Here is a 27,165-nt window from a genome sequence, read left to right as displayed (position 1 = left end):
CTACGGACTTCTTACTTGCAGTGAGATAAAGTTCAGGAAGTTTTCCCACAGGCAACCTGGATATACTAAGAAAAAAATAGGGACTTTCCCTATTTTTTTTCCTGCAGAGGGCGTGGGTTTAATTCCTGATCTGGAAGTAAGATCCCGAACGCAGCCTTGCGCAGCCAAAAAATTAAAAAAAAAAAAAAAAAAAGTATTACGATCACAATGTAAAATCATTGTAAAACATTAGAAACTAGAAATAGTAAAGGTGTTGAGAATGGGTTTCAAATAAAAAGGATGTAACTATAAATATTAACAGTATCAACATAGCCTATAGAAAGAGGATTTAGCAGGCACGCAATTATCCACAGTGAGAAGATAAGTAATGCTGAAATGCAGGCCTCTGCTGACTGATTAAACATGTGTAAAGGACATACCCACAGTCACTCACAGTGATGTTTATAGAGCGTCTGTAGGTCAGTTTGCATTATCTGGGTGTGTTTGGTGCTTCGATTCTGCCCTTCCCACTACTGAACTGAGGGCTTCATTCCCACTCTTTTCCCTTTCCTCCTCTAGCGCAGCCTTGAATCCTGCGAATGGAGTGGACAGAGGAACACACTTTGAGGGGCTTCTCTCCCGACCCTCACGTTTTAATATACGTGGTTTTCACTTGACAAAGGACTGGACCAACTTACATGCCAAATAAACAAACAAACCACTACAAACGAACAAACAAAACCAGGCCTATCTCTCTCGAGTCCCACAGAACAACTGCCATTCGACCACCTCCTTTAAGGTGTTCCTCTAATCTTCCGGCTCCAGTTCAGAACCTAGCCAGTCAAAAAGTCCCTACTTCAGGAACGCCGCCCAATCAGAGAGTCCTCACCTGCAGAAGGTGAGGCCTGGGTCTCCGTACGCGACAGTCTCCTGGCCCAATCAGGGGCGGATCGGGCTTGGAAAGGCTCCAATCCGCCTTCCGGGGAGTAGTGGGCGGGACTGCACCTGGCGACGGTGAGTCATTCAGAGGAGCGGCGGCTCCCTCCACCAATCGGAAAGTGCAGAGGGGCGGTGCCGACCAATCGGGCGTGAAGGGAAGGGCCGGGCTGGGCTCAACCTGGCGTCTGGAGTTTAGTCCCCGCGCTGCTGTGGGCGAAGCTGTGTCTGTTTCTAGGGTCGCAGTGACTGCTGTCGCATCGGGATCTTGATCGTGATGGGTGCAAAGGCGAAAGTGGGCAGTACAGAGTTGCTTCTCTTCACGTCGATGATCCTGTGTAAGTTCCCGGAGTTTTCGGAGTAATCTGTGCGTCTGATCAGAGGTTGGAGGGAGGCGCTCCCCACACCTCTGGCTCGCGAGAGGGGAGGGGTTCTGAAATCAGTCCGCCTCACCCTCCTAGTCCTCTCTTTTCCACCCTAGACTCGTCCCTCTTTTTTCCCTTCCCCCTTCCCCTGGTGGGTGGCTGGCTCCCCTCCCCCACATTTATGAATAAGGATTCCCTCTTACATCCTCCCGGAGGGAGCTGCCTCTTCCGCACTTTTACCAAAAATAACGGGGAAAGGTTGGTTCCCCTCTCCTCCATTCTCACTTTCTGCTGAGTGCTGGTGGGCTCGGGGGCTCTGCCCAGCCGGGATAACTCATCTGGGAATGGCCATCCTGCCCCTCCAACATCCACGAACCATCCGAGATCAGTCGGGAGCCTCCCGTCCCCTGACTCTCTTGGGATGTTTTACTCCTGAAGGCTCCTCGGAGAAAATCTAATGGAGGCCGACTGGAGTGCAAGTCCCTTTCCCTGGTTGTTGCTGAAATGTCGTTTTAGCTTTCCCTGAATCTTTGGGTTGCATGGTTGCTCCAGGAAAAGTGTTCAGTTGCAAAACTTTTTTTTTTTTTAAGGAAATACATGAAATTGAAATCTAAAATTTCTTAGCACAGCATTCAAAATTCTTTTCTAGCATAACGTACTTCAGGAGTCCTTAATAAATGTTGACTGAGAGACCATTCCCAGGGGAAGGTCCTGTTTTTTGGTTGGCTGGTTCCTTCTCAGAGCCAGAACTCTGCCCGCCCCCCTGGCCATGTTTGAGAGTTTTTGTGTCCTTTGTAAACTCCCTTTCCTGTGGAACAATGAGGCTCACTTGCTAGGGCAAGCCTCTGTCTATAGTTGTGTTTGTGACTGAGCTTATGGTTTGTGCCTTAGTCTACCCGTGTCAGCACCTGTACACTTATCTGATTCTTGAGTGTCTGTGTGTGCTACTGTGAATAGTTGTGTTGGCAGGGGGTCTGTAAGAATCTCCACTTCCTCCTCAAGATCCCTATTTTAGGAAATGTAGAAGAGATGAACAATTAAGACCAATATTGGTGGTTACAAGATAATTCACTTTTTTTTTTTTGATAATTCACTTTGCTTAGTGTGAAGGGTGCTCTTAGACAGATGGACGACTGAGGTCTCCTTTTTTTCTTATCACGAAAACATTAACCCTTGGGATGGACTGGACCAGTAACAAGTCAGATCCTCCCTCCCCCTATTGTACAGATCAGGAAACAGGTACAAAGAGGGGAAATGACTTGATAAGACTGACAAAAGGACCTGGGACTGGAACCAAATTCTCCTGACTCACTTCTCCTTTTTCTACTCCTGGGCCCATCTCAGGCACCCTGTGACACAGGAACCAGCATATCAAAACACCAGTTTGGGATGATGCTCCAGAGTCCGCTATCTCACCTGCCTTTTTCAATTTTTCTTTCTCACTAAAGTTTTCCTTTTCTCACTTCTGCCTTTCGATCCACTCCTCTGTTTCCCCCCTTCAGTTTCCGTTCTTTCCCTCCCATTCTTCTCCACTTCTGTCTGTAGGAAATGGCAACCCTTTCCAGTGTTCTTGCCTGGAGAATCTGGCGGAGCCTGGTCGGCTGCTGTCTGTGGGGTCGCACAGAGTTGGATATGACTGCAGCGACGTAGCAGCAGCAGCAGTACCTTAGAACTGCTGTTGATACCCATAGTCATTTTCTTGTCTGTGGTACCAGTCCCGTCAACCCTCGTACTCATCGCCCCACCGCCCAACCTAGAAATTTCTGAGTCAGAACTGTATTGGTGACAGTATTTGTCAGGCTTGTAAGACTCCTAGAACTGCATCCTTCTCCCTTTTCCGCTTTCCCCCTCATTTTCTATAATAACCCCACAATATATTATCACAGATTGACACTGAAAGCCTTGTGATGTCACCCTTCTGAGCTTGGGAATGTCCTCTAGTCTGCTCAGGGAACCCCGAAACAGTGTTTTAGAGGGAACATGAGATGATATTGTATTATCTTGACAGGACAGTGGATCCTGGGAAGTAACATGTCCAGGAGATGGAGGAATTGACCTTGTCATATGTAAATAGGGCTAGACCTGGGAGATTTTATTTGGTTAGCACAGTGAGAATGGAAATAACAACCAGGTCACCCCCTACCTGGGTTCTAGGTTGACTTTCTGGCTTACTTGTGATCATTGTCTAGTAACTCAAGTCTTTTTATCTGTAATACAAGAGTATTACAGGAGTAATAATACTTGTCCTAACCTCATCCTGAGGATCAACTGGGATAATAGCTACATGACATACATGAAAGCAATTATTAGTGGGCAGCTATTACCCCCCTTCGGATTTTGTGAGGGTGAAAGAATGCTGCCCGTAGTAGAGCAGGTCAGAGAAAGCAGGGAGAGACCCTGCAAGATTCCAAATGGCTAGAGCAAAAAAGTAGGGGCTTTCGTGCCTGTCTAGTCTGTCCTCTGCCCTTGGGATATTGGAAGCTTATATAGGATGCCTGCATGTCCTTGCTCCTCATGTGGACTCTGTCATCAGTGAGGAAGAAGAAAAGATCAATTAGTGGCCCAGCCTCTGCCTGGGGAATCTAGTGGAGAAGGCCTGAACCTGCCAGGACAGGGTTGGAGACTAAACACCGGGAGAACTGGGCCTGGGAAAAGAAAAACTGGTGACCAAGAATACTAGCCTCCCACCCCCTAGAGAGCCCGTGCTTAAAAAAGTTTCCAGCTGTCTCCTAGGGAGGAAGAGGCATTTCTGTTTAGCAAGATGGTGTGTGTCTAGGATGACTTTTGCTGTGACCGCAGGGGAAGTGGAAACCTGGTTGAAACCCTGGTGTTTGCACACACACCCCTTCATGAAGTGTCTGCACTGAGGCATTCCAGGAGGGAGAAACTGCTGACCTCTGGGTCAACCTGTGAGTCTGGCTGTTTCATATCGATATTTTGGACTCAAGCCTTTCTAGCTTTCCTATTTGGGGTTAGACTTACCTTAAGCTGTAGGTTGGTGAGTCACTCCTTTCCCCTCCCTCTGCGGGGGGTTGAAAGAATTGTTCCCTCGAAACCAGAGCCTAGAAACTAGTGACGCTGCAAGGTGAAACAAGGAAGTGAGTGGTGGTGGAATTCCAGTGTCTTATTAGTTTTTCTCTCCTTGCTCCAGAACACTTCCACTTTGTGACATTTCTCTTCAGTTTCCTGTGATCTGGGCTTGCTTGGCCTCTCCAGCCTAGTCTTGGCTTGGGGTGGAGCTGCTGTAATTAAAAAGCAAACAACAATGTTTGTTTAGAAGAGGTTAATACATTAACGTGGTTCGAGAATCAAAATAATATTAAACGAGGGGGTTATCACTCCCACCTGGTTCCTGTTCATTCCACACCTCCCCTAGTTTCCTGTGTATTTTTCCAGTGGTTTGTTATACAGATATCAGTATATATAAATATATATTGCTTTCTTTTCCCTTTCCTTACACAAAAGGAGGCACCCTCTATACATTCTGTTCTATCCTATATCTTGTTTATTTCATTTGATATGCCCTGGAGTTCTTTTCATATTGTTGGTGTGGCCTTGGCTCTTAGAATATTCCACCCCTCTCCCCACCTCCTCCCCAAGTCCTCTGGGTTAAGGAGTATCAATTCTGTGGGTTCAGAAGTGACTGACACTCCTGCTCAGGGATAGATCTAAAAGCTACGTCCATTTTATTTGAGAGATTAGGAAAAAAACTGGGCTTGTTTTTCACTTCTGTTAGCATTGAGGGCAGACCTTGGGGAACTCTAAACTCAGCCCAGCTTCCTCTCTAGAGGTTCAGGAAAGAGCTGCATGGCCACTTGTCAAATATAACTGTGGAAGAGGTTTCAGTGTTGTCAGAGGGCTGTGGGAAATAAAGTGAGTGGATGCACACTGGGGTTTTCCAGGCATTGAAAACTCAGAGTTCATCTGCCTGGGACTCCCTGATAAGCAGGGTTTCTGTCTAAAGTCCGTCTGGTGTCATTCGTTTTACAGTGTGAGGGTCAGATGGGAGGAAGCAGCTGGCTGGCCAGAAGTCTGATGCCAGGCCCTTGGAGTGAGCCCTGGGTAGGCAGGCACAGCCTGCTCTGTAATGAGTAGATGGGTGCGGGGAGGAGAGCCGAGCTGGTAGAACTGGAAATTCTGCTGAGATAGGGCTGGAGGGAGCAATGGAGTGAAAGCTCTCCTGTCCTGCAGAGCCATCACCACTTTCTGCTGCACTCAGAGGGCTGTGTCAGTTGACCCACGTCATTGAAGGTACAGCCAAGCCTGACTGTTTAGACTTAGCCTAGCCAGTCTTTGGGTCACACAGACTTCCTCTTGCCCACACATTCCTTATCTGTCCCACCTCAACCCCCAAGAGTGAGTTCAGTCTCTACAGGGTGAGTGGTGGGAAGGAAAGAGCAAACCGGGGGTGGAAACCCTGGGTCCAGGTTCTAATTGCACTGTAATGTCAAATTCAATGGTTAATCCAACAAGCATTGGTGTTTACTATGTTCTGAGCACTGTGCTGAGATTAGGGATTAAAAAATGAATAACCTCTGCTATTAAGAAACTCTGAGGGCAGTCAGGTATTTGTAACCATTAGCCAACAGCTGGTGTTAGGTAAACTGAGCATGCTGTGTCTGGGGGCTTTCCGAGGCTTTGGCTTATTCTGAGGCTGGTGGGTCCTGTGAGGCTCATCTGCCTAGAGGGGAAGTTTGGCTGAATTCTTAGAGAAAACCAGAGGCTGGCTGGCTGGCTTCCTGCTTCCCTCCTTTTCCGTCCTTCCTGTGTTTGTTTGTTTTTAAATGGATCAAAACAAAGTCAGTGCATGAAAACACCGTAAGGAAAATTCTAATTATTAACAGGATCGCATAGCGAAAACAAGGTTTTCTTAATACAGCGGTAGAAGGAAGTAGCTCTTCAGTTGCGGGCTTGACCTATGTTTTCAGGGACGGGTTGGTGGGTTCTGTCAGATATCTGGATGCCTCCACCCTCTGTGACCACCTTCTTATTAACACAGCACTGCTTTGGTGGCAAAGCACAGCTCTAAGAACAGGGGAGGATACAAATGTGTCTTCTTTTCTCTGTTTCTAAGGAGCTATAGACATGTATTTACTAAGTAGAATACAGAGCACCGTGTGTCAGGGGCTGTCATTGAAGTACAGAATGTGTGGGGAATGTAGGAAAAGAGTTACTTTTCGAAATGATAAATTCTTTATTAAGAAATGATAGATATTCAGTGCAGAAAATGGGAAAACAGAAGGATATAGAGGAAATAAAATCACATGCCATCCTGTTCTCTAGCGATAACACTGATTGCTGGTTTTATTCTAATCTTTCCTCTATGATTAATATGTGGTATAGCTGAACTGTGCAAAATCTATTGGAAAAAAATGAAATGGCTGTTTGATGCCATTGACTTTTCCTTAAGCCTTGGCCCTGTGGGCAGATATTCATTTAGGTCACACCAGCTCAACAGAAATCCATACATACCAGTGTTTAAGCCAAGTTGTGTACTAAACTACTTTGAGCTATGGCCAGTTTGTCAGATTAGGTAGGAATTCCAGTGGGAATAAACAAAACTGTATTATAGATCCTTTCTCATTTAGATTATTAATGACTGAATATCAGTTTTAAATGAAATGGGTGACTACCTCCATGACAGAGGACAGGAACATAAATGTTCTATGTGTTCTGTGATGGTAGTGTATTTATTTCAAACCATGGCCATATATGTATTTTTTCTTTCTTCCTTTTTTTTTTCCAAGCAAGCAATGCTTTAAATAAAATCCATTCGATAGTATTATACTGTATGACTATCCTGTAATTTACTTAATTGTTCACTTTTTGCTGAGCACTTATTTTTTTTGCTGTATAACATTAAATTGTCTTTGAATATACATCTTTAAGCTTACCTTTGATTATTTTCTTAGGTTATATTCCTAGAATTGGAGAGAGATTGACTGGGGAAAGGTATAATGGATCAAGGGACACTGGACCAGAATCTTGAAGGATGAATGGTGTTTTCTGGCTTCTCTGCTGGAGACACTGTAGTACAGTAGTTTCGGAGACTCAGAATCAGGCAGACTGATTTGGACAGCTATGAAAAAGCCTCGGTATTCTCATCTATAAAGTAGGATGATAACAATAATACTTGCCTTTCAAGGTTGTTTTCTTTCTCTTCGAAACATTTTTAATGAGACAGTCCAATGCATGTTCTCCCATTTCTTCCTGCCTTTTTTCTGTCCTTGAAATGTATCAGACTCATGTACCGGATCTTCCTGTGGTCTCCTGTTTCTTGCTCATCTGCCGCTTCATTTCACCTTCGCAGTTTTCTTTCATCATCCTGGGCTTCCTAGTGTGTTCTTATTACTCTTGATCATTCTTCCTTTGTTTTTGCCTTTGCTTTTGCCTCCCCTTTCTGGCTATGTTTTATTTTTCTTTGCTTCTTGTGATCTGATTTTTTTTTTTTTCCTTTTAAACTCCCATTTCCCATTTTTTTTTCTTTAACTTAAAATATTTAATACATACTTGGCCATTACACAAATGTAGAACATAGAAAAGTTGCCTGTGTTCTCACCTCTCAGATAATATGCACTGTCAAGGGTTTGGAATCTATTCTTGGAGATACATTTACGTGTATACTAGGATTATTTTTCTGAATAAATTGATCTACCTTAACTTTTGGCATGGCAATATGGTTAGTTTTATTTGTTTGTTTTTACTTAGTTGTATAATTTATTGTACCCTGGAGCCAGGTTACCTGGTTAGAATCCTAGCTCTACATACTAGCTTTGAGACCTTGAGCAAATTACTTATTTCTGTGCTCCAGTTATGCATATGTAAGGTGGGAGCAATAATGAAATTTATTTCATAGCATTGTTACAAGGATTAAATGGAACCTGTAAAGGGCTCAGATCTGGTGCATAGTATTCAAGAAATATTAGCTTCTCTTATCTTATTATTCATGCTATTTTTAAAAATTTATTTGGTCATGCTCAGTAACATGTGTCTAGAATTTGGATATAATTAATTAAAGCTTTCAGAGGACAAACCTTGCAGAGGTCTTGTTTAGTTTTGTTGGGCTTCCCTGGTGACTCAGTAGTAAAGAATCCACCTGCCAATGCAGGAGACCCAGATTTGATCCCTGTTCTGGGAAGATCCTACATGCCATGGGGCAGCTAGGTCCAGGGGCTACAACTTCTGAGTCTGAGCACCCTAGAGCCTGTGCTCCACAAAATAGCCCCTGCTCACCGAGACTAGAAAAGAGCATATGCAGCAATGAAGACCCAGAACAGCCAAAAGTAAATAAAATTATGTATTTAGAAAAGGATGGGATAGAGGGTCCCCTTGGGTCCCTTCCAAAACAAAGTTCTGTTGGTTTTTTAAAAAAATATTATTTTACTGAGGTATATTTTGCATAAAACATTATTTTAGTTTCAGATGTGCAAAATAATAATAGAGCAATTATATTTATTGAAGAGTGATCATCACAATAAATGTACATCTGTCATCATACATAGTTATGGAATTTTTTTCTCTTGTGATAGAATTTTTAAGATTTACTCTCTTAGCAACTTCTAAATATGCAATACAGCATTATTCACTATAGTTACCGTGTTGTGCATCATATCCCCATGACTTAGTTATTTTCTAACTGGAAGTTAGTACCTTTTGATCCTCTTCACTCATTTTTGCCCCCAACCCTCTCCTTGCCTCTGGCAAGCACCCAGTCTGTTTTCTGTGTCTGTGAGCTTGGAGTATATATAAGTAACATCATATGATATTTGGACTTTCTCTGATTGGCTTAATTCACTTCACATAATGCCCTTAAAGTCCATCCCTGTTGTCACAAATGGCAAGATTTCATTCTTTTTAATGACTCGATGATATTCCATTGTGTGTTATGTGCGCGCTCAAGCCTCAGCTGACTCTGTGCTGGCCCCAGTGTGAAGGGAGAAAGGGGATGTCTGTACTGGAGGCAGGTGCCGCTGAGGCTCAGACGAGGTCTGTGAGCGCGGGAGCCTGGATTCCAGCTCAGAGTTGTCTGCAGGATAAGGAATCCTTAGCCTTTGAGTCTTCGTAGGACTGGGCAGGAATTGGGGGCAGAGACTGAGAGGAAACCAACTGTCAGCGTCTTGTTTTCTCCTTAGATTTTGTTGTTAGTCGCTAAGTCATGTCTGATTCTTGCGACCCCATGGACTGTAGCCCGTCAGGCTCTTCTGTCCATGGATTCTTAAGCAAGAACAGCTGGAGTGGGCTGCCCTTTCCTACTCCAGGGGATCTTCCCAACCCAGGGGTCACAGCTGCGTCTCTTGCGTCTCCCGCATCTCCTGCATCGGCAGGCGGATTCTTCTCTGCCACCTGGGTAGAGAGAGCCCCAGATCATATGATACGTCTACATTTACCTTTTTGAAGAACCCCACACTGTTTTCTATAGTGACTGTATCCATTTACAGTCCCACCAGCATGAGGTTTGCATGAGGGTTCCCTTTTCTCCACGTCTTCATCAGCATCTGCTGTTTCTTGTCTTTTCTGGGGTTGGGGAGCGTGCTGGTGCAGCTTGTGGAATTTTAGTTCTTTGATCAGGAATCAAACCCATGCCCCCTGCAGTGGAGGCAAGGATCTCTACTGGACCACCAGGAAATCTCCTATTTCTTGTCTTTTTTGATAACAGCCATTCTAACAAGTGTGAGGTGTTATCTCATTATGGTTTTTGATTTGCATTCCCTGATAATGATGTTGAGCATCTTTTCATGTACCTGTTTGCCATCTGTATGTCTGGCTTCCTTGGAAAAATGTCTATGCAGATCCTCTGACAGTTTTTAAAATAGATTAGTTAGGTGTGGTTTGTTTGGTTTTTTAAACTATTATTTGCATGAATTCTTTATACATTTTAGATATTAATCCCTTATCAGTTAGGTGAGTTGCAAATATTTTATCCCATTCTCTAGGTTGCATTTTTAGCTTTTTTTTTTTTTTTAACAAATTTAAATTTTATTTATTTATTTGGGTATGCTGTGTGGTATGTGGGCTCTTAGTTCCTGGACCAGGGATCAAACCCTTACCTCCTGTCTTAGAAGCGGGAGTCTTATGCTGCAGGCAAGACCCACCTTTTCATTTAGTTGGTGGTTTCCTTTGCTGTGCAGCATGTTGATTCTTTCACTGTTCATGTCATCATGCATGCTTGAGTCAAGGCTATAGTGACTGGGGATTCAACCAGAATGCCCATTGCTGATGTCCAATTTGAACCTTTGTATTGGTCTGCTTGGGACGCCATAACAAAATACCAAAGACTAGGTAGCTTGAACAACACTAATTTATTTTCTCACAGTTGTGGAGCCCAGAAGTCCAAGGTCACGGTGCTGGTGGGGATGGTTTCCTCTGAAACCTCTCTTTGACTTAAGTGGCCGCCCTCTTGCTGCTACCTGGTCATTCCCTCTATGGCATGAGCACTCTTAGTGTCTCTTTGTAGAATACCACCAATCAGATTGGATTAGGGAATGTCCTAAGGGCCTCATTTTAACAATTATATCATCCTTAAAGGGCTTGTCTCCAAATACAGTTACTTTCTGAAGCTTTCATATATGAATCTTGAGGGAATACAATCCTTATACACCAGAAACCATTTTGAAGGTTTGGCAGAAAGAGCAACGATCTAGCCAGGTGTCTCTTCTGATGACTTGGGCTTGGGCTTACTTGGGTTGCTCTTGTGATCTTGAAATAAATAGGTTTTTTTGTTTGTTTAACAACTGGTTATCAATATTTAGAAAAATGTTAATTTAAGTTTCTGCAATGGTGACTTCAACCTTGACTCTTAGCTCTGTACTGATGGAAGAGATCTGCTTGGCAGTCCCAGGACTGTGGAGGTCATTGAGTTGCGTATGGATCCTCCTCTGGAATCAATCTCAAGTATTAGAACTTTCATCACAAGGAGTTTTCCTTGTAGTTATTCTCAGGGTTTTGGTAGGTGTCCGAACCCGTCCTTACACTTTGAGATTCTTTCCCTTTGGGCCTCTGATCAGGTCAGCACATACCTTCTCCAAAGACTTCACGTTGCAACTGGTGAGGGTGATTCTAATCCTGTGAATTGTCAGCTCTGGCTCCACAGGAATCTTTCTGTATCTTTAAAAGCCATGACTGTGGCTGTGGGGCTTCCTGCAGGCTAGTTCCTTGGCGAGAGCAAACAGTGAGTCAGGGAGCAGGAGCAGGTAACTTCAGGCTCTGCTTCAGCAGCAGCCAAGTTTTCCTCAAAGAGCTGGGGGTGTGTTAAATGGATTCACATCTTTTGTCCATTTCCCCACATTTTAGACCTTGCATTAGAAAACTTTCTGGCGCTTCTTCCACTTTTGGCTCTTCACACTTCTGGATGCGGGAAACCAGCCTCTACCATTGCGCAGGCTGATACCTACAGCTTTAAAGCTAGTGTTTTGAATCAAGTTGTTTTTGAAGTGGGGAGGTGTGCCTCATCTGTCAGTTTGGAACATGGTCTTATCTTAACAAGTAGATGTTATAGTGAATGATTTGCTCTGACCTGATTTGTTAAGGCTCTGTGTTGTTCAGTGTCAATTTGTACTTATGCTAAGTGATGAGAAAGAATGATAGATTAACATATAGTTCCTGCTCCTTTGGGAGTTTACTGCTTGATAGGGGAGACCCACAGGCACATAGATGGTGTCATTATAATATGGGAAGTGCTTTGACAGTGTTTTGCATGATGTAGTGGAAGCCTAGCAAGGAGACGGAAGAAGGATTGGGAGTGGAGTAAGTCATTTTCCAGAAAATAATGTGGATGAATATCTGCTGGCCAGATGAAGAAAGAGGGGAAAGGGTATTCTGCGTGGCAGAAATAGCATGAGCAAAAACCGAGGTTGTGAAACTCTTTGCTGGGAATTTTAAGTAGTTTTGTATTGCTGGGGGGTAAATTGCAAGAGTAGAGAGGGTGATGAAGATGATAAACTTATCACCAGGTTGGGTTTTTCTAGAACTATTGCCTGGCTGAAAAATTTTATCTTATAGGCAATGTGGAATCACTGGAAGCTTGAAGCAAGTGTGGGATCTGGACTTTCCAGAGGGCTGTATAGTGTAGCCCAGCCTCTGGAACTGGACTGCTTTGGTTTCAATCTGTAGCTCTGGGCCTCAGTTTACCCATGTAGAAAAGAAATGATAATAACAATATCATCCAACTCCTAAGGTTGTTGTAGGGATTACATGGTAGTCCATGTAATGTTCTTCTAGCAGTGCCTGGCATATAGTACATGCTCATAAATGTTAACTCTTTCTCCAGCAGTGGGGTGGAGGATGGATGTGAGTGGGTCAAGATTAAACAAGGCAGAGAAAACAACTGAAAGACTAAATGCAATTCCCCAGATGATGATTTTGAGTTCTGGTGCTGGAGAAGATTCTTGAGAGTCCCTTGGATTGCAAGGAAATCAAACCAGTCAATCCTAAAGGAAATCAATCCTGAATATTCATTGGAAGGACTGGGGCTGAAGCTGAAGCTCCAGTACTTTGCCACCTGATATGAAGAGCAGACTCATTGGAAAAGACCTTGATTCTGGGAAAATTTGAGGGCAAGAAGAGAAGGGGGCGACAGAGCGTAAGATGATTTGATGGCATTGTCAACTCAATGGACATGAGTTTGAACAAACTCCAAGAGATAGTGAAGGACAGGGAGGCCTGGCGTGCTGCTGATAGTGGAACTGCAGTCAGAACACAACTTAGTGACTGAACAACCAACAACAGGTGATGATGATGGTACTAAAAAATGGCGGAGGGGCCAAATTTGGGGAGGTTTGGGAGATGACATTGTAGTGCTTGGTGCTTGATTGACTAGAATGAAGGAAAGATGGTGATGACTTAAAAGTGGAGTAGTTAGCAGGATCAAACATCTTAACCAAAAGCACAGAAGGTAACTGAAAAAGCAAATACTGGATATTTTAATTCTAAGGCTATTTTAATGTTTTAGAAATTGGGATGTGACTTACAGTCAATATAAGTCTATTGTATATATTTAATTTTCCCCCAAGAAGTTTTTACTAAATCAGTGTTTCATCTTATAATCAGAGTATCGTAAAATTGAGGAATACAATGATTGGTGCCCTTAGTAAAAGCAATTTTAATTTCAGGTTGAGAGCCACAGATGTACTGAAGTAGGCTGAGCAGTGAACACGTATGTTGGGTTGCAAACAGTATGTGTAGACTCCTTCTTTAAGAAGTTTGGGGAAGAAGGGAGGAAAAAATTGTAACCAGAGAGGGGTGCAAGATTAAGTGAAGGTTTTCTGTACAGGAAGGCACCAAAAATCTATTGATACCTTTGACTCTGTAACTTTTCATGTTGTGAACTTAAGGGTAAATTAAACATCACGATGGAAAAGGTGAAATTTTCTTCTGTTTTGGTTTACCGTGTCAATTATCAATAGTAGGACATTTGTATGTATGTACATTGTGCCAAGTATACTCAGATGGTAACGGATCTGCCTGCAATTTGGGAGACCCAGATTTGATCCCTGGGTTGGGAAGATCCCCTGGAGAAGCAAATGGCTGCTAACTCCAATATTCTTGTCTGTAAAATTCCATGGACAGAGGAGCCTGGCAGGCTGTAGTCCGTGGGGTCACAAAGAGTTGACATGACTGAGTGACTAACACACATACAGTATGCCAAGTATAGGTCCAAGGTTAAATACAAAAGGGAGGTCGTGATGAGGTAAGGGAAAATATAAAATAGATGAGGAGAATGGATGTGGAAATCGTGGGTGTTGTGATATAGCTGGGGTGTGATGAGGGAAAGCCCTCAACTCTGCTGGTCTATACATGGTGGTTCTAGAAAAGAGTCAGTCTTTCTAAGGCTAAGTCACAGTTACAGAGGAGAGATTGTTTGGTGGGCTGGAATGTAAACATTTTTTCAGAAGTATTTACATTTACGCCTTACTTTGAAGTCAGAAAAAGAAGTGTGTACAGAAGGACCTATGCGCAGATGATAATGATAGTAAGGGATAATACCTATTGGGTGCTTCCTGTTGGTCAGACACTCTTATAAGCCCTTTATTTGTAGTAACTTAACTCTCAATAACAGCCCTTTGATGTTGAAACTGTTATTATCCCCATTTTACAAATGGGCAAACTGAGGTTCAAAGTGGCTTGCCCGGGTCACACAGATTATAAATAACAGAGCTGGGATTTGAATGCAGGCAGGCTGGAACGAGAAGGGGACCATGGATCAGGATGACTGGGGTGTCCTGCAGTCATTAGGAAGGAAGGACACGGTGGCTGGACTTGACTCATGGTGCAATACGCAGTCACAGTAGAACTCTGAGCATTGCAGTCAGGTCGTGGGGAAGTCATCAGCAGTGCCTGCATCAGAGGAAGGTGGGAAGGGCATGAGGTAAAGGGCCCTGTATTTTAATAAAAGAAGAGAAGCCTGGACTAGGTAATAGCAGTCGGATTTCATGAGAAGGGGAAGATGCCTGTCCAGTATGTTTGTGAATCTTTGTGGTGTTGTCATTCTTGAACATGCTGTAGATCTGATGATCCGAGAGGACTCAAAAAAGAACTTTACCTAAAGTTAGAAGTAAGGTGGAAATAATCATCAAATTCATATGCTGTGATTTATTTATTTGTCTTCTTTTAGGTGGTCTTTTATTTCAAGGACTAGTTTTTAGCTTAATTAGAAGCTGTTCTTTATTTGGGTGGTGTCATAGGTTGGCTTCTTGGGAAGCTGACTCTGAGATGTCAATTACAGTACTAAGACATTTATTAGGGAGTGCTGTTGGGATCCACACCTATGGAGAGGAAACAGGATTGGGCAGAAGGAGAAGTTGAGCTGTGCTGTAGTCCCAACAAGGCCTCACCTTCTGCACAGGGAACTTTGAAGCAGGAATAGCCGTTCATTGTTGTCCCAAGTTGGGAAGGTAGGACAATAGAACTGGGGCTTTATATGTCCTTCCTTCACCCCACTTTTTTTTGATCACATGGCATGTGGGATCTTAGTTCCCTTACCAGGGACTGAACCCGCTTCCCCTGTATTGGAAGCACAGTGTCTTAACCACTGGACCACCAGGGAAGTTTCTAAAAGTCATTTCTTGCTGGTTCTCTCTCTCTCTGTTTGGCCACAGGACTGGCTGGATCTCAGTTTCCCGGTCGTGTATTGAATCCAAGCTACAGCAGTGAAAGTCCAGAATCCTAACTGCCCCCTCCTCTCCATCAGGCGTTGGATGCTGCTGGTACCCTGACCCTGTTTTGCCTGGTAGGAGGCATGCCCCTGGGCAAGTGTTCTGGTTACCCTCAGAGAGGGATGAGAGCTGCAGGCTTTCTTCTGGTAGTAGTCCAGCAGCCAGGACGAGTCTTTCATTCCTGAAGAGAGATCTGGTTTTGAGTATCTCAGTGCACATCACAGGTACCAAATTGTAAAATTTGAGAATCTTAAAAAAAACAAACAAACAAAATTCCCATCATCAAAGCAGAGAAATTTGACTTGGGCAAAAAATCAAAACATTTCATTATCAGCATTCTTGAGGAGAGCTGAATCAGAATTTCTGTGTTCTCAGATTTCAATTTGCTAAAGGTTATTTGCTCTAATTTCTGTGTCTGTCATTACATTTGATTATAGATTTGACTTTGAAATGTAGTGCCAGATACACAGACACAAAATAATATGATTAGAAGTAATTTAGAGATAAAATGGACCTGACTTTTAAAAGAATCATATTTTAGTGCACAGTTTGCCTCCATTAAGTTGTGTGTGCTCAGTCGTGTCTGACTCTTTGCAACCCCACGGACTGTAGCCCTCCAGGCTCCTCTGTCCATGGGATTTCCTAGGCTAGAATACTTGAGTGGTCTGCCGAACCCGTGTCTTCTGCATTGGCAGGCAGCTTCTTTACCACTGAGCTGCCTGGGAAGCACTGCCTCCGTTAAACCAGTGGCTTTTCTGAAAAGCAGCATGATGTATGAAAGTATGGTATAATAAGGGAGGAAAGAAGGTATAGGAGTAACGTGTATGCTAATCACAGCTCTGTCATTTCCTAGCTATGAAAACTTGGATCTTCCACTTAACCTTTTAGACATTCAGTTCTTTCATCTATAAAATGGGTGAGAGAACACTTCAGTTCAGTTCAGTTCAGTTCAGTCGCTCAGTCGTGTCCGACTCTCCGCGACCCCATGAATCACAGCACGCCAGGCCTCCCTGTCCATCACCAACTCCCGGAGTACACTCAAACTCATGTCCACAGAATCGGTGACGCCATCCAGCCATCTCATTCTCCGTCGTCCCCTTCTCCTCCCGCCCCCAACCTTTCCCAGCATCAGAGTCTTTTCCAGTGAGTCAACTCGTCGCATGAGGTGGCCAAAGTATTGCAGTTTCAGCTTTAGCATCAGTCCTTCCAATGAACATCCAGGATTGATCTCCTTTAGAATGGACTGGTTGGATCTCCTTGCAGTATAAGGGACTCGCCTGGCTAATTCAGTGTTGTTGTATCAAATTGAAATCAATTACTTAAAAATCCTCTCTAAATATTTGAGCTAGAAAAGAAGGGAAGAAAGAAAGAGGGAGTCCCTTGGTTGTACAATGGATACGAATCCTCCTGCCAAGAGAGGGGACATTGATTTGATCCCTGGTCTGGAAAGATTCCAAATGCTGTGGAGCAACTGAGCCCATGTGCCCCAACTACGGAGCCGGTGCTCTTGAGGCTGCGCTGCACATCAGGAGAAGCCTGTGCACTGAACAATGAAGGGCAGCCCCAAGTCACGGCAATTAGAAAAAGCCACATGCAGCAACAAAGACCCAGCGCAACCAAATATAAATACCTTTATTATAAAAAAGAGACAGAAACAAGAAAAAGAACCTAGAGGACTTCAGAAAATATCTAGTTGAAACCCTTCACGTTTCAGATGAGAAAAGGGAGCCTCTGGGGTCAAGAGACTATATTCACTAATCAGTTCAGTTCAGTCTCTCAGTTGTATCCAACTCTGCAACTCCATGGACTGCAGCATGCAAGGCTTCCCTGTCCATCACCAATTCCTGGAGCTTGCTCAAACTCATGTCCATCGAGTCGGTGATGCCATCCAACCATCTCATCCTCTGTCGTCCCCTTCTCCTCCTGCCTTCAATCTTTTCCACCATCAGGGTCTTTTCCAATGAGTCAGTTCTTCACATCAAGTGGCCAAAGTATTGGAGTTTCAGCTTCAGCATCAGTCCTTCCCATGAATATTCAGGACTGATTCCTTTAGGATTGACTGGTTTGATCTCCTTGCAGTCCAAGGGATTCTCAAGAGTCTTCTCCAACACCACAGTTCAAAAGCATCAATTCTTCAAGCACTCAGCTTTCTTTAAGATCCAACTGTCACACCCATACATGACTACTGGAAAAGCCATAGGTTTGACTAGACGGACCTTTGTTGGCAAAGTAATTTCTCTGTTTTTTAATAAGCTATCTAGGTTGATCATAGCTTTTCTTCCAAGGAGCAAGTGTCTTTTAATTTCGTGCCTGCAGTCAGCATCTGCAGTGATTTCGGAGCCCCCAAAAATAGTCTCTCACTGTTTCCACTCTTTCCCCATCTATTTGCCATGAAGTGATGGGACCAGGTGCCATGATCTCAGTTTTCTGAATGTTGAGTTTTAAGCCAACTTTTTCACTCTTCTCTTTTACTTTCATCAAGAGGCTCTTTAGTTCTTCTTTGCTTTCTGCCATGAGGGTGGTTTCATCTGCATATCTGAGTTATTGATATTTCTCCCAGCAATCTTGATTTCAGCTTGTGCTTCAACCAGCCTGGCATTTCTTGTGGTGTACTCTGCATATAAGCTAAATAAGCAGGGTGACAATATATAGCCTTGAAATACTCCTTTCTCGATTTGGAACCAGTCTGCTGTTCCATGTCTGGATCTAACTATTTCTTCTTAACCTGCATACAGATTTCTCAGGAGGCAGGTCAGGTGGTCTGGTAGTCCCATCTCTTTAAGAATTTTGCACAGTTTATTGTGATTCACACAGTCAAAGTCTTTGGCATAGTCGATAAAGCAGAAGTAGATGTTTTTCTGGAACTCTCTTGCTTTTTCGATGATCCAGCAGATGTTGGCAATTTGATCTCTGGTTCCTCTGCCTTTTCTAAATCCAGCTTGAACATCTGGTAGTTCACAGTTCATGTATTGCTGAAGCCTGGCTTGGAGAATTTTGATCATTACTTTACTAGCGTGTGAGATGAGTGCAATTGTGCAGTAGTTTGAGCATTCTTTGGATTTGCCTTTCTTTGGGATTGGGATGAAGACTGACCTTTTCCAGTCCTGTGGCCACTGCTGAGTTTTCCAAACTTGCTGGCACACTGAATGCAGCACTTTCACAGCATCATCTTTCAGGATTTGAAATAACTCAACTGGAATTCCATCACCTCCACTAGCTTTGTTCATAGTGATGCTTCCTAAGGCCCACTTTACTTCACATTCCAGGATGTTTGGCTCTAAGTGAGTAATCACACCATTGTGGTTATCTGAATCAGGAAGATCTTTTTTGTACAGTTCTTCTGTGTATTCTTGCCACCTCTTCTTAATATCTTCTGCTTCTGTTAGGTCCATACCATTTCTGTCCTTTATCGTGCCCATCTTTGCATGAAAAGTTCCCTTGGTATCTCTAATTTTCTTGACGAGATCTCTCATCTTTTCCATTCTATTGTTTTCCTCTATTTCTTTGCATTGATCGCTGAGGAAGGCTTTCTTGTCTCTCCTTGCTATTCTTTGGAACTCTGCATTCACATGCTTATATCTTTCCTTTTGTCCTTTGCCTTTCGCTTCTCTTCTTTTCTCAGCTATTTGTAAGGCCTCCTCAGTCAACCATTTTGCCTTCTTGCATTTCTTTTTCTTGGGGATGGTCTTGATCACTGACTCCTGTACAGTGTCATGAACCTCCATCCATAGTTCTTCAGGCACTCTGTTTATCAGATCTAATCTTTTGAATCTATTTGTCATTTTCACTGTATAATCATAAGGGATTTGATTTAGGTCATACCTGAATGGTCTAGTGGTTTTCCCTACTTTCTTCAGTTTAAGTCTGAATTTTGCAATAAGAAGTTCATGATCTGAGCCACAGTCAGCTCCCAACCTTGTTTTTGCTGACTGTATAGAGCTTCTCCATCCTTGGCTGCAAAGAATATAATCAATCTGATTTTGGTGTTGGCCATCTGGTGATGTCCATGCGTAGAGTCGTCTCTTGTGTTGTTGGAGCAGGGTGTTTGCTATGACCAGTGTGTTCTCTTGGTAAAACTCTGTTAGCCTTTGCCCTGCTTCATTTTGTACTCCAAGGCAAACTTGCCTGTTACTTCCAAGTAGCTCTTGATGTCCTCCTACTTTTGCATACTCAGTTATATGTGTAATTTAATAAAGGAAAAATATACTTGCATTGAACAGATGTGCTTGCATTTATCTAAGAAAGACAGGGTTTTGACTAAAGCATCCTTCATCAGTTTGGGCTTGGAAAGCATAATTGAGAGTAACTGCAAACGCGGGTTGGTAACTGTATCACACTGCCCCAGAGGCCTCGTGCTGGCGCTTGTTTTGGAGTGTGTTGGCCCCTCCTGTGAACCTGCTGCCCCTCTCCCACCATGTTATTTAATTAGCCTGTCTCTCACCTCCTCTCCCAACCCCACCACACACACCACCTTTTCTTTCCCTTTTCCTTTGGGCAGAAGTGAAAGTGAAGTTGCTCAGTCGTGTCTGACTTTGCAACCCTATGGACTATAGCCCACCAGGGTCCTCTGACCGTGGGATTTTCCAAGGAATAATACTGGAGTGGGTTGCCATTTCCTTCTCCAGGGGATCTTCCCGACCCAGTGATTGAGATTCTATTGAGGTGATCTGGTCCAGAACCATCTGTGTCATCTTAGACACGTTTCTTTACTTTAGTTCCTCGTGTAAAACTGGTATGATAATACTTGTCCTGCTGATCTGTCATGCTTGTTTCAAGGATCAAACCAAGTAATGTATGTGAAAACACCTTAAAAAGCACAACATGCCCTCAAAATGCCAAGTATTATTACCCTATTACTGCTCCTTTCTTTCCTTCCCTCCCTTGCCTCCAGCTTTCTGGCTTCCTGCCAGGATTGTCTGACAAACGACAACAATTATTTGCTTTCAGAGAAGCTTTCTCTGAACGAAGAAACCATGAACAGTTTTGGGAAACTGTTCTTGGACTGGTAGGAACTAATTAGATTATTGGTAGTCACAGAGGGAAATCTTTTTTTAAAAAATGAAGGACATTGCCTCAGAAATAAATGTTTTATTTCCATTGATTAAACAAGTGTTGGTCTGCAGTTTAGCAAAAAACATTTGAAGAAGATGGTGAGAGGGTGTGAAATCTGAGAGGAGTTTGGATCTCTTGAATCCCTTGACCTAGAGATCTCATGACAGAGGGTCCCAGCTCCAGATGCTCCATCAGCTGGGACTGCTCTTCCCTCTCCATGGCATTTCTCTGTCCACTCCTGATGGACCTACTTCTCTTCCTCTCAGGCTTCCTGGCATTGGGCAGGGGTGCGGTGCAAACCTATGAACCGGTAGTCAAAGTTCCTGAGAATAAACGTGAGTTGGGAGGGGCAGTGGGCGATGGTGGGGGCTGGGGTGAGAGGGAGGCGAGCAGGGGCAGACCTTTGGGGAACGTCCAACCCACGTGGTGCTTTGGGTTCATTTACTGCTGCTCCTTCCTCCAACTCACTTGGATTCTGCCTGCAGCTGCCAAGCTGTCCTGCTCCTACTCGGGCTTCTCCTCGCCCCGTGTGGAGTGGAAGTTTACCCATGGTGATATCAGAGGTCTCGTTTGCTATAACAACAAAATCACAGGTGGGTCGCTCCATCTCCTTGCTGACTGCCTACTTGTAGAGGGATTGGTTGTGCTTGGATTCCAGGGGAGGGGCGCACCTTGGGGCTCAAGTCTCCAGGGCCTTCCCGTCGCCCTTGCTGGGGGGAGGAAGAGCACCCCGGTGCCGTGGTGCTACTGTCAGCAGCTGCGCTCAGCTTTCCAGCTCACTCTGCCCCTGCTTTCTCTCTCCTGCAGCTTCCTATGAGGACCGAGTTACCTTCTCGGACAGTGGCATCACCTTCCATTCGGTGACCCGGAAAGACACGGGGATGTATACTTGTATGGTCTCTGACGAAGGCGGCAACACCTATGGGGAGGTCACCGTCCAGCTCATCGTGCTCGGTATGTGCCACAGGTCTTCTGTGTGGGTTTGCAGTCGGTTGCTTCCCTAAACCCTTAGCAGGCTCTGCTAAGCTTCAGAGCGCACTGATAGTGAGCATGCGCATGGCAGGTTGTGGGTGGGGCAGGGAGGATGGTATTCAGCGTCCTGGTGCTGCCAGAGAGCGATAAGCGCCTGCTGAGGGGGAAACTAAGGGCACAGTAAGGGCGGAAGGCTAGAGCTGGTGGATGGGGGTGTCATGCTATTGTGCCTGCAGGCAGCCCTCCCACTCTTGTGACCAGCACCTTCTCTCCCTCCCCAGTGCCTCCATCCAAGCCTACGATCAACGTCCCCTCCTCTGTTACCATTGGATCCCGAGCAGTGCTGACCTGCTCAGAGAAAGATGGTTCCCCGCCGTCTGAATACAAGTGGTTCAAGGATGGGGTAGAGATGCCTGTGGAACCCAAGAGCAACCGTGCCTTCAGCAATTCTTCCTATACCCTGAACCACAAGACAGGGGAGTTGGTACGGATGTGTGTGTGTGTTAGTTGCTCAGTCGTGTCCGACTCTTTGCGACCCCATGGACTGTAGCCTGCCAGGCTCCTTTGTCCGTGGAATTCTCCAGCCAAGAATACTGGAGTGGATTGCCATTTCCCTCTCCAGGGGATCTTCCCGACCCAGGGATCAAACCTTGGTCTCCTGCATTGCAGGCAGTGCAGATGGGGTTGGGGTAAAAGGTATGTGTGATGGGGGGCAGGGTTATAGAAGCTCTGAAGGTGGGGAAAAAACGTGCAACAAGGTAACTTTGGCATGAGGGTCAGGAGACATAAAAGAGAGGTAAGTGGCTTCTTCAAGCAGGAGCCAGTTCATTTTCTGCCCTCTAGATCTTTGATCCCGTGTCGGCCTCTGATACTGGAGATTTCACCTGCGAGGCACAGAATGGCTATGAGTCACCTGTGAGGTCAGATACTGTGCACATGGACGCTGGTGAGTGGGGGTGTGGCTGGGGCTTGAGCTCAGACCTGCAGCAGGGATTGGGGTCTGCTCTCCATCCTGGCTTTGGTGGTGCTGTCAGTGCTGTGAAGGTGTATTCAGGTGCCTGACCTTTCATTTGTGTCCCACAGTGGAGCTCAATGTCGGGGGCATCGTGGCAGCTGTCCTTGTAACACTCATTCTCCTGGGAGCCTTGATTTTTGGCATCTGGTTCGCCTATAGCCGAGGCTACTTTGACAGTAAGTATTTGCCCTCAGAAGTGGATCCTCCCTGTTTCAGGGCTTGATTCTTGAGTGCTGACCTGGTACTGAGCCTTTGTGTGCTGGGTTACCTCCCGGGAAGCATGGGTCACCCGTGTCTCAGGGCCATACACTGGGTTCCCTATCTTCCTATGCCATGCTGTCTTCTACTCTGCTGTCTGACACTCATGGTCCCATTTCTTGTCTTTCAGGAGCAAAGAAAGGGTGAGTGAACTGCTGTCCAGGGGCTCTCTGAGGTTGAGAACGTGGTTGTGTATGGTTTGAAGCTGAGATGTGCCGGGGAAGAGGTTGGAGGGGGAGGCGACCAGCCTGGCAGGGAGAACATCTGGATTCCTACCATTGTCCACTGCGGTCCTGTGCTTGTCCTTTCTCCCTCCACCCAAACCTCCCTACCGAGAGCTCCATGCACCCGTGAAGTTCCCAGGCCTGGCCTCTAACGTTAGTGAGCTGCGGTGAAGGAGAGGGACTGGGGGACTGAGTGTCTCCATCTCTGGCTTGTCTTTAGGACCTCCAGTAAGAAGGTAATTTACAGCCAGCCCAGTGCTCGAAGTGAAGTGAGTATGCCTGCCCTGGGGTGGAGAGGGCCCCCTGGCTGGAGTCGGGGTTTCCAGCCCATGTTTGCATGTGTTCTGGGGATTATCTAGCAGCTAGAGAAGACCGCAGAGAGCTGACTTGGATGTTTTCTTCCTTCAGGGGGAGTTCAGGCAGACCTCGTCCTTCTTGGTGTGACCCCGGCCAGCCTCTCTGCTCTCCTCAGTGCGTGCCTTACTCAGGAGCTCCCAGACTCTGGCCCCTGAGGTCTGCAGTTCCATAGGACACCTTATTTGTCTTTGCGCCCCCTCAGGGGCCCCCACTTTTATCTTAGGTTGTGTTTTGTGATAATTTCAGCCTTGTGCACCTTCCTGCCTCCCTTACATTCCCACCACTGCTGAGTGGCCTGGGACTTGTTTAAAGCCTTCTTGTCCCAGCCCTACAAGGGATCAGAGAGAAGTCCTGACTGATGTCTGCTGACCACAAGTAGACCACAAGATCTGTGGGGTCCTCACCGCCCCCTGCATGTAGTGGTTCTCAGATAGGAATCTGGAGCCTGGCTTCTTGACTCTTTCCTGCCGTGCTGAGGGCTGGTACAGCTGTTCTAGAGTGGGGACTGGAGACTGGAGCAGCTGAAATGGTTGTTTGGAAACGATGTCAAGTCTCTTCCGCCTCTGCAGCCCACTTTCTTCTGTCTTCCATGGGAAGTGCCACTGGGATCCTCCTGCACCATCCTCTTCCCGAACACAAGCCGACTGACAACTATGTCTGTAGGGAAAACAGGACACTGATCTGCAGAAAAGAAAGCTGGAGTGGGTAGCTCAGGCTATCAGCCTTCTCTTGGTTGGAACACCTCGACCTGCCCTTTTAAGATATGTCTGCAGGGTTATGGAAATTTGTGTAGCAGTCAGTTCTGCTGAGCCTGTGAGTGTGTGTGTGTGTTTGTGGTCTTAGCTCTGTTGAGATTGAATGTTCCAGAGTCCTCTTGGGGCGGGAGGAGAGCACCTGGGCGCAGTGATGCTGTGCTCCAGGTTCTACTTGACCTGACTCACCCTCCCACCTCTGCCAACCCAGATGCACTAGTACACTTCCCAGACGCCACAGGAAAAGCTGCTCCAGAGCCTGAGGCAGGATTTCTCAAGTCCCATGGAGAACCACTTCTTTAGTAGTAGTTTAAAGTGGTACTACTGCTTTATTTAGAGGACAGGTGTAAGAGCAGGAGTGAGCGGGGTAGACACGCCTGTCCCTGCTTTCCTCGTCCCAGCTGGACCCTTCTTTGCCCTTGAATCTGTTTCTCCCTTTCCCCCAGTAGTCTATTTATTAACTAGCAAGAGGGCAAATAAGGGATCTTCCAGGATTGATTTTGCTAATTTTGTGGGGGATACTGAGCACCATTTCACCATATTCTGTACCTTTATCTGACAATCCCTCCCAGAACTGAGTTTTATTTTCATCCAGGGTCCAGAAGGAAAAACAGAAAACAAATCATATTGTCACACACCAATAAAAAATAAGCTTTCCAGATGGAAATAAAATCTAATTAGGCAATAAAAGTAGAGATTGTGAAACGGTTCAGTAAGAATGAAATTTTCAAAGTATGTTTCGGTTTCCTGGTTGGGAGACAGGGTGGGAAGGATGGGGAGTAAAGGGCACAGGGAGGCAGAGGTGAATCACTGCTCTTGCAAGTCTGGAGCAAATGGTTCCTCACTCCCTAGGTCACTTGTGAGGAGTATGAGTCAGTGATTACCAGCCTTGGAATTTACTTCTCCAGCTAACAACAGCCCCTTTGAGTTGGAAAACACCTCGTCTGCTTTCATTTTAGAATGTTAAAACTAATTTTTGTAATAAATGTTTATTTTTCACATTGAGTTTGTTTAAATCCTGAAGTTCTAGCTTTAAAGAATTGGGACTCCCAGAGTGACTTCGACATTCAATAATCTTCCCTGTAGTCTTTTATTTAAGAGATCAGGAATATCCTTCTACAGAATCTGGTGGTTAGATTTCAGTTTAACTTACCATTGGAGAAGGAAGTGGCAACCCACTCCAGTATTCTTGCTTGGAAAATCCCATGGATGGAGGAGCCTCACAGACTACAGTCCATGGGGTTTCAAAGAGTCGGACCCAACTGAGCCACTTCATTTTCACTTTAACTTACCATTAGACTGTACTTGAATGGTTATGCTTCAAATGCATATAATCTATATTAAAAGGAGACTTGGGGTTGGAGAACAGGGTGATTCTGTAGAGATGAGTGTTATAGACAGGGACCCAACCTGATTAGAGATAAAATGATTGAACATTAAGGATGGTGTTGTCCCTGTGTTAATAGGATTTGCGGATCAAGGTGGGGGTGGGAAAAGTGGGAAATGGATTGGTCCACTTCTGCATGCTGGGGCGTGGGACAGATCAATAAAGGAGATAAATGAAGAAAGTACAACTTGCACTTTAAAAATCTCTAGTTTTGTAGGTCTTGCAATTTATTGTCCCTTCCTTGGTACTAGCTGTAAAAATCTACTATGAAATGGAACTTTTGTAATTTTTTTCTAGTTTTGGCCACACTGGAGCTTGTGGAATCTTAGTTCCCCGACCGGGGATTGAACCCTCCACCCGTGGCAGTGAAAGCCTGAGCCCTAACCACTGGACTGCCAGGGAATTCCCCAGTGGCTTGTTGAATAATTACTCTCATTCATAAAGGTAGTGTATATTACTACTCTCCCCATTTCACAGATTCGGAAAAAGAGGCACAGAAATGCTGAGGAATCTAGGCAAGTATAGATCTGGGATTCAGGACAGCTTCATAAGAGGCTGGGCAGCATATGTTCTGCTCACAGTGACCCCGCATGAGAAAGGGCAGGAGGAGCTGGAGACAAAATTTAACTTTCCCTGGAGAGGTGTGTACGTGAGGATTAGGAGAGAGCAGTGACCCTTGGGATTTTCTCTGAATTGTGACACCCCAACAGTACCTACAGTACAGATTGAGACTAGCAACTATGAAGCTCTTGGTAAAAAGTAGGGCTTGTGAGTGCCACCTTCTGGAATGGAAGATAATGTCACTGTGCCTGTGACCCAGGTGGCAAACAAGGCATGGATAACAAGGAGCTAGGACAGCAACTTCATTAGTTAGCAAAATGAGAATACAAAAAGATCTCAATAGACAGGAATGATAAACCATCTTAGAAGTTCAATAGTAGTAAGTGTAAGATTGTATCTTTGAGTTGCAAAACCAATTCATGTATAAAGTTGGAAAAATGTAGAATTTTCTACAATCTCTGTCTAGAAGCAGAGAGATACTTGTTGCTGATAGTGCTAAAACCCTATCTGAAGTCCTGTTTTAGGTGTCTAACTTTTTAAGACGATTACAGACAAATAGAATATGTTCATAAAAAGTGATTTGGATGGTGAAGGGACTTAAAACTTTCATATAGAAACTTTTAAAACCATGTCAAACCCAAAGAATCAAAGACTCAGGCAAGACAAAGTTAGATATTTGAAGATTACTGGATGGATGGCCTCAAGGGAGAAAATTAGGATGAATGGATGATGTCCAAGAAAGAAGACTGGTTATGATTCAGAATGTGCCCTTCAGAGCTTTAAGGAAGGGGTGTTGTATGGTGGAAAGAATGTGCATGTGACTGCTCGGTTGTGTCTAACTGTGACCCCATGGACTGTAGCCCGCCAGGTTCCTTTGCCTATGGGATTTTCCAGGTGAGAATCCTGGAGTGGGTTGCCATTTCCTTCTCCAGGAGATATTCCTGATCCAAGGGTTGAACCTGTGTCTCCTGCATTGCAGGTGGATTCTTTACCTTTTGAGTCATTGGGGTTTCCCAGGTGGAAGGAAGAGCAGTTTTTAAAAAGTTTGGAAAGAAAATATACACAATCTGATTTTTATGTCCTAGCAAAACATGCTGGAGAGGGGACGTGAAGAAGCCATCAGTTTCTCTGGTGAACACTGCAACGTGAGCGCTGGA

At 44.8% G+C, this 27,165-nt stretch overlaps 1 protein-coding gene and 1 pseudogene across 1 annotated transcript; one reads left to right on the top strand and one right to left on the bottom strand.

Annotated features, from left to right (window-relative positions):
- Positions 1 to 1,075: 1,075 nt before the first annotated feature.
- F11R (F11 receptor) lies at positions 1,076 to 25,065 on the top strand. The gene is made up of 10 exons (XM_055402552.2): positions 1,076 to 1,253; positions 20,749 to 20,817; positions 20,968 to 21,075; positions 21,290 to 21,436; positions 21,736 to 21,938; positions 22,298 to 22,400; positions 22,538 to 22,645; positions 22,858 to 22,870; positions 23,172 to 23,220; positions 23,360 to 25,065. The coding sequence occupies exons 1-10, from the start codon at positions 1,193 to 1,195 to the stop codon at positions 23,393 to 23,395; spliced, it is 897 nt and encodes a 298-aa protein (XP_055258527.1). The 5' UTR covers positions 1,076 to 1,192; the 3' UTR covers positions 23,396 to 25,065.
- On the bottom strand, positions 11,042 to 11,397 carry LOC148778234 (small ribosomal subunit protein uS10 pseudogene; annotated as a pseudogene).
- Positions 25,066 to 27,165: the final 2,100 nt, after the last annotated feature.

The sequence above is a fragment of the Moschus berezovskii genome, chromosome 4 (assembly GCF_049115385.1).
Source record: "Moschus berezovskii isolate FMDL1 chromosome 4, NW_MosBer_1.0, whole genome shotgun sequence".
Classification (NCBI taxonomy): domain Eukaryota; kingdom Metazoa; phylum Chordata; class Mammalia; order Artiodactyla; family Moschidae; genus Moschus; species Moschus berezovskii.
Note: the sequence above shows the minus strand (reverse complement) of the source record. Positions and strands in the feature narration are given on the sequence as shown.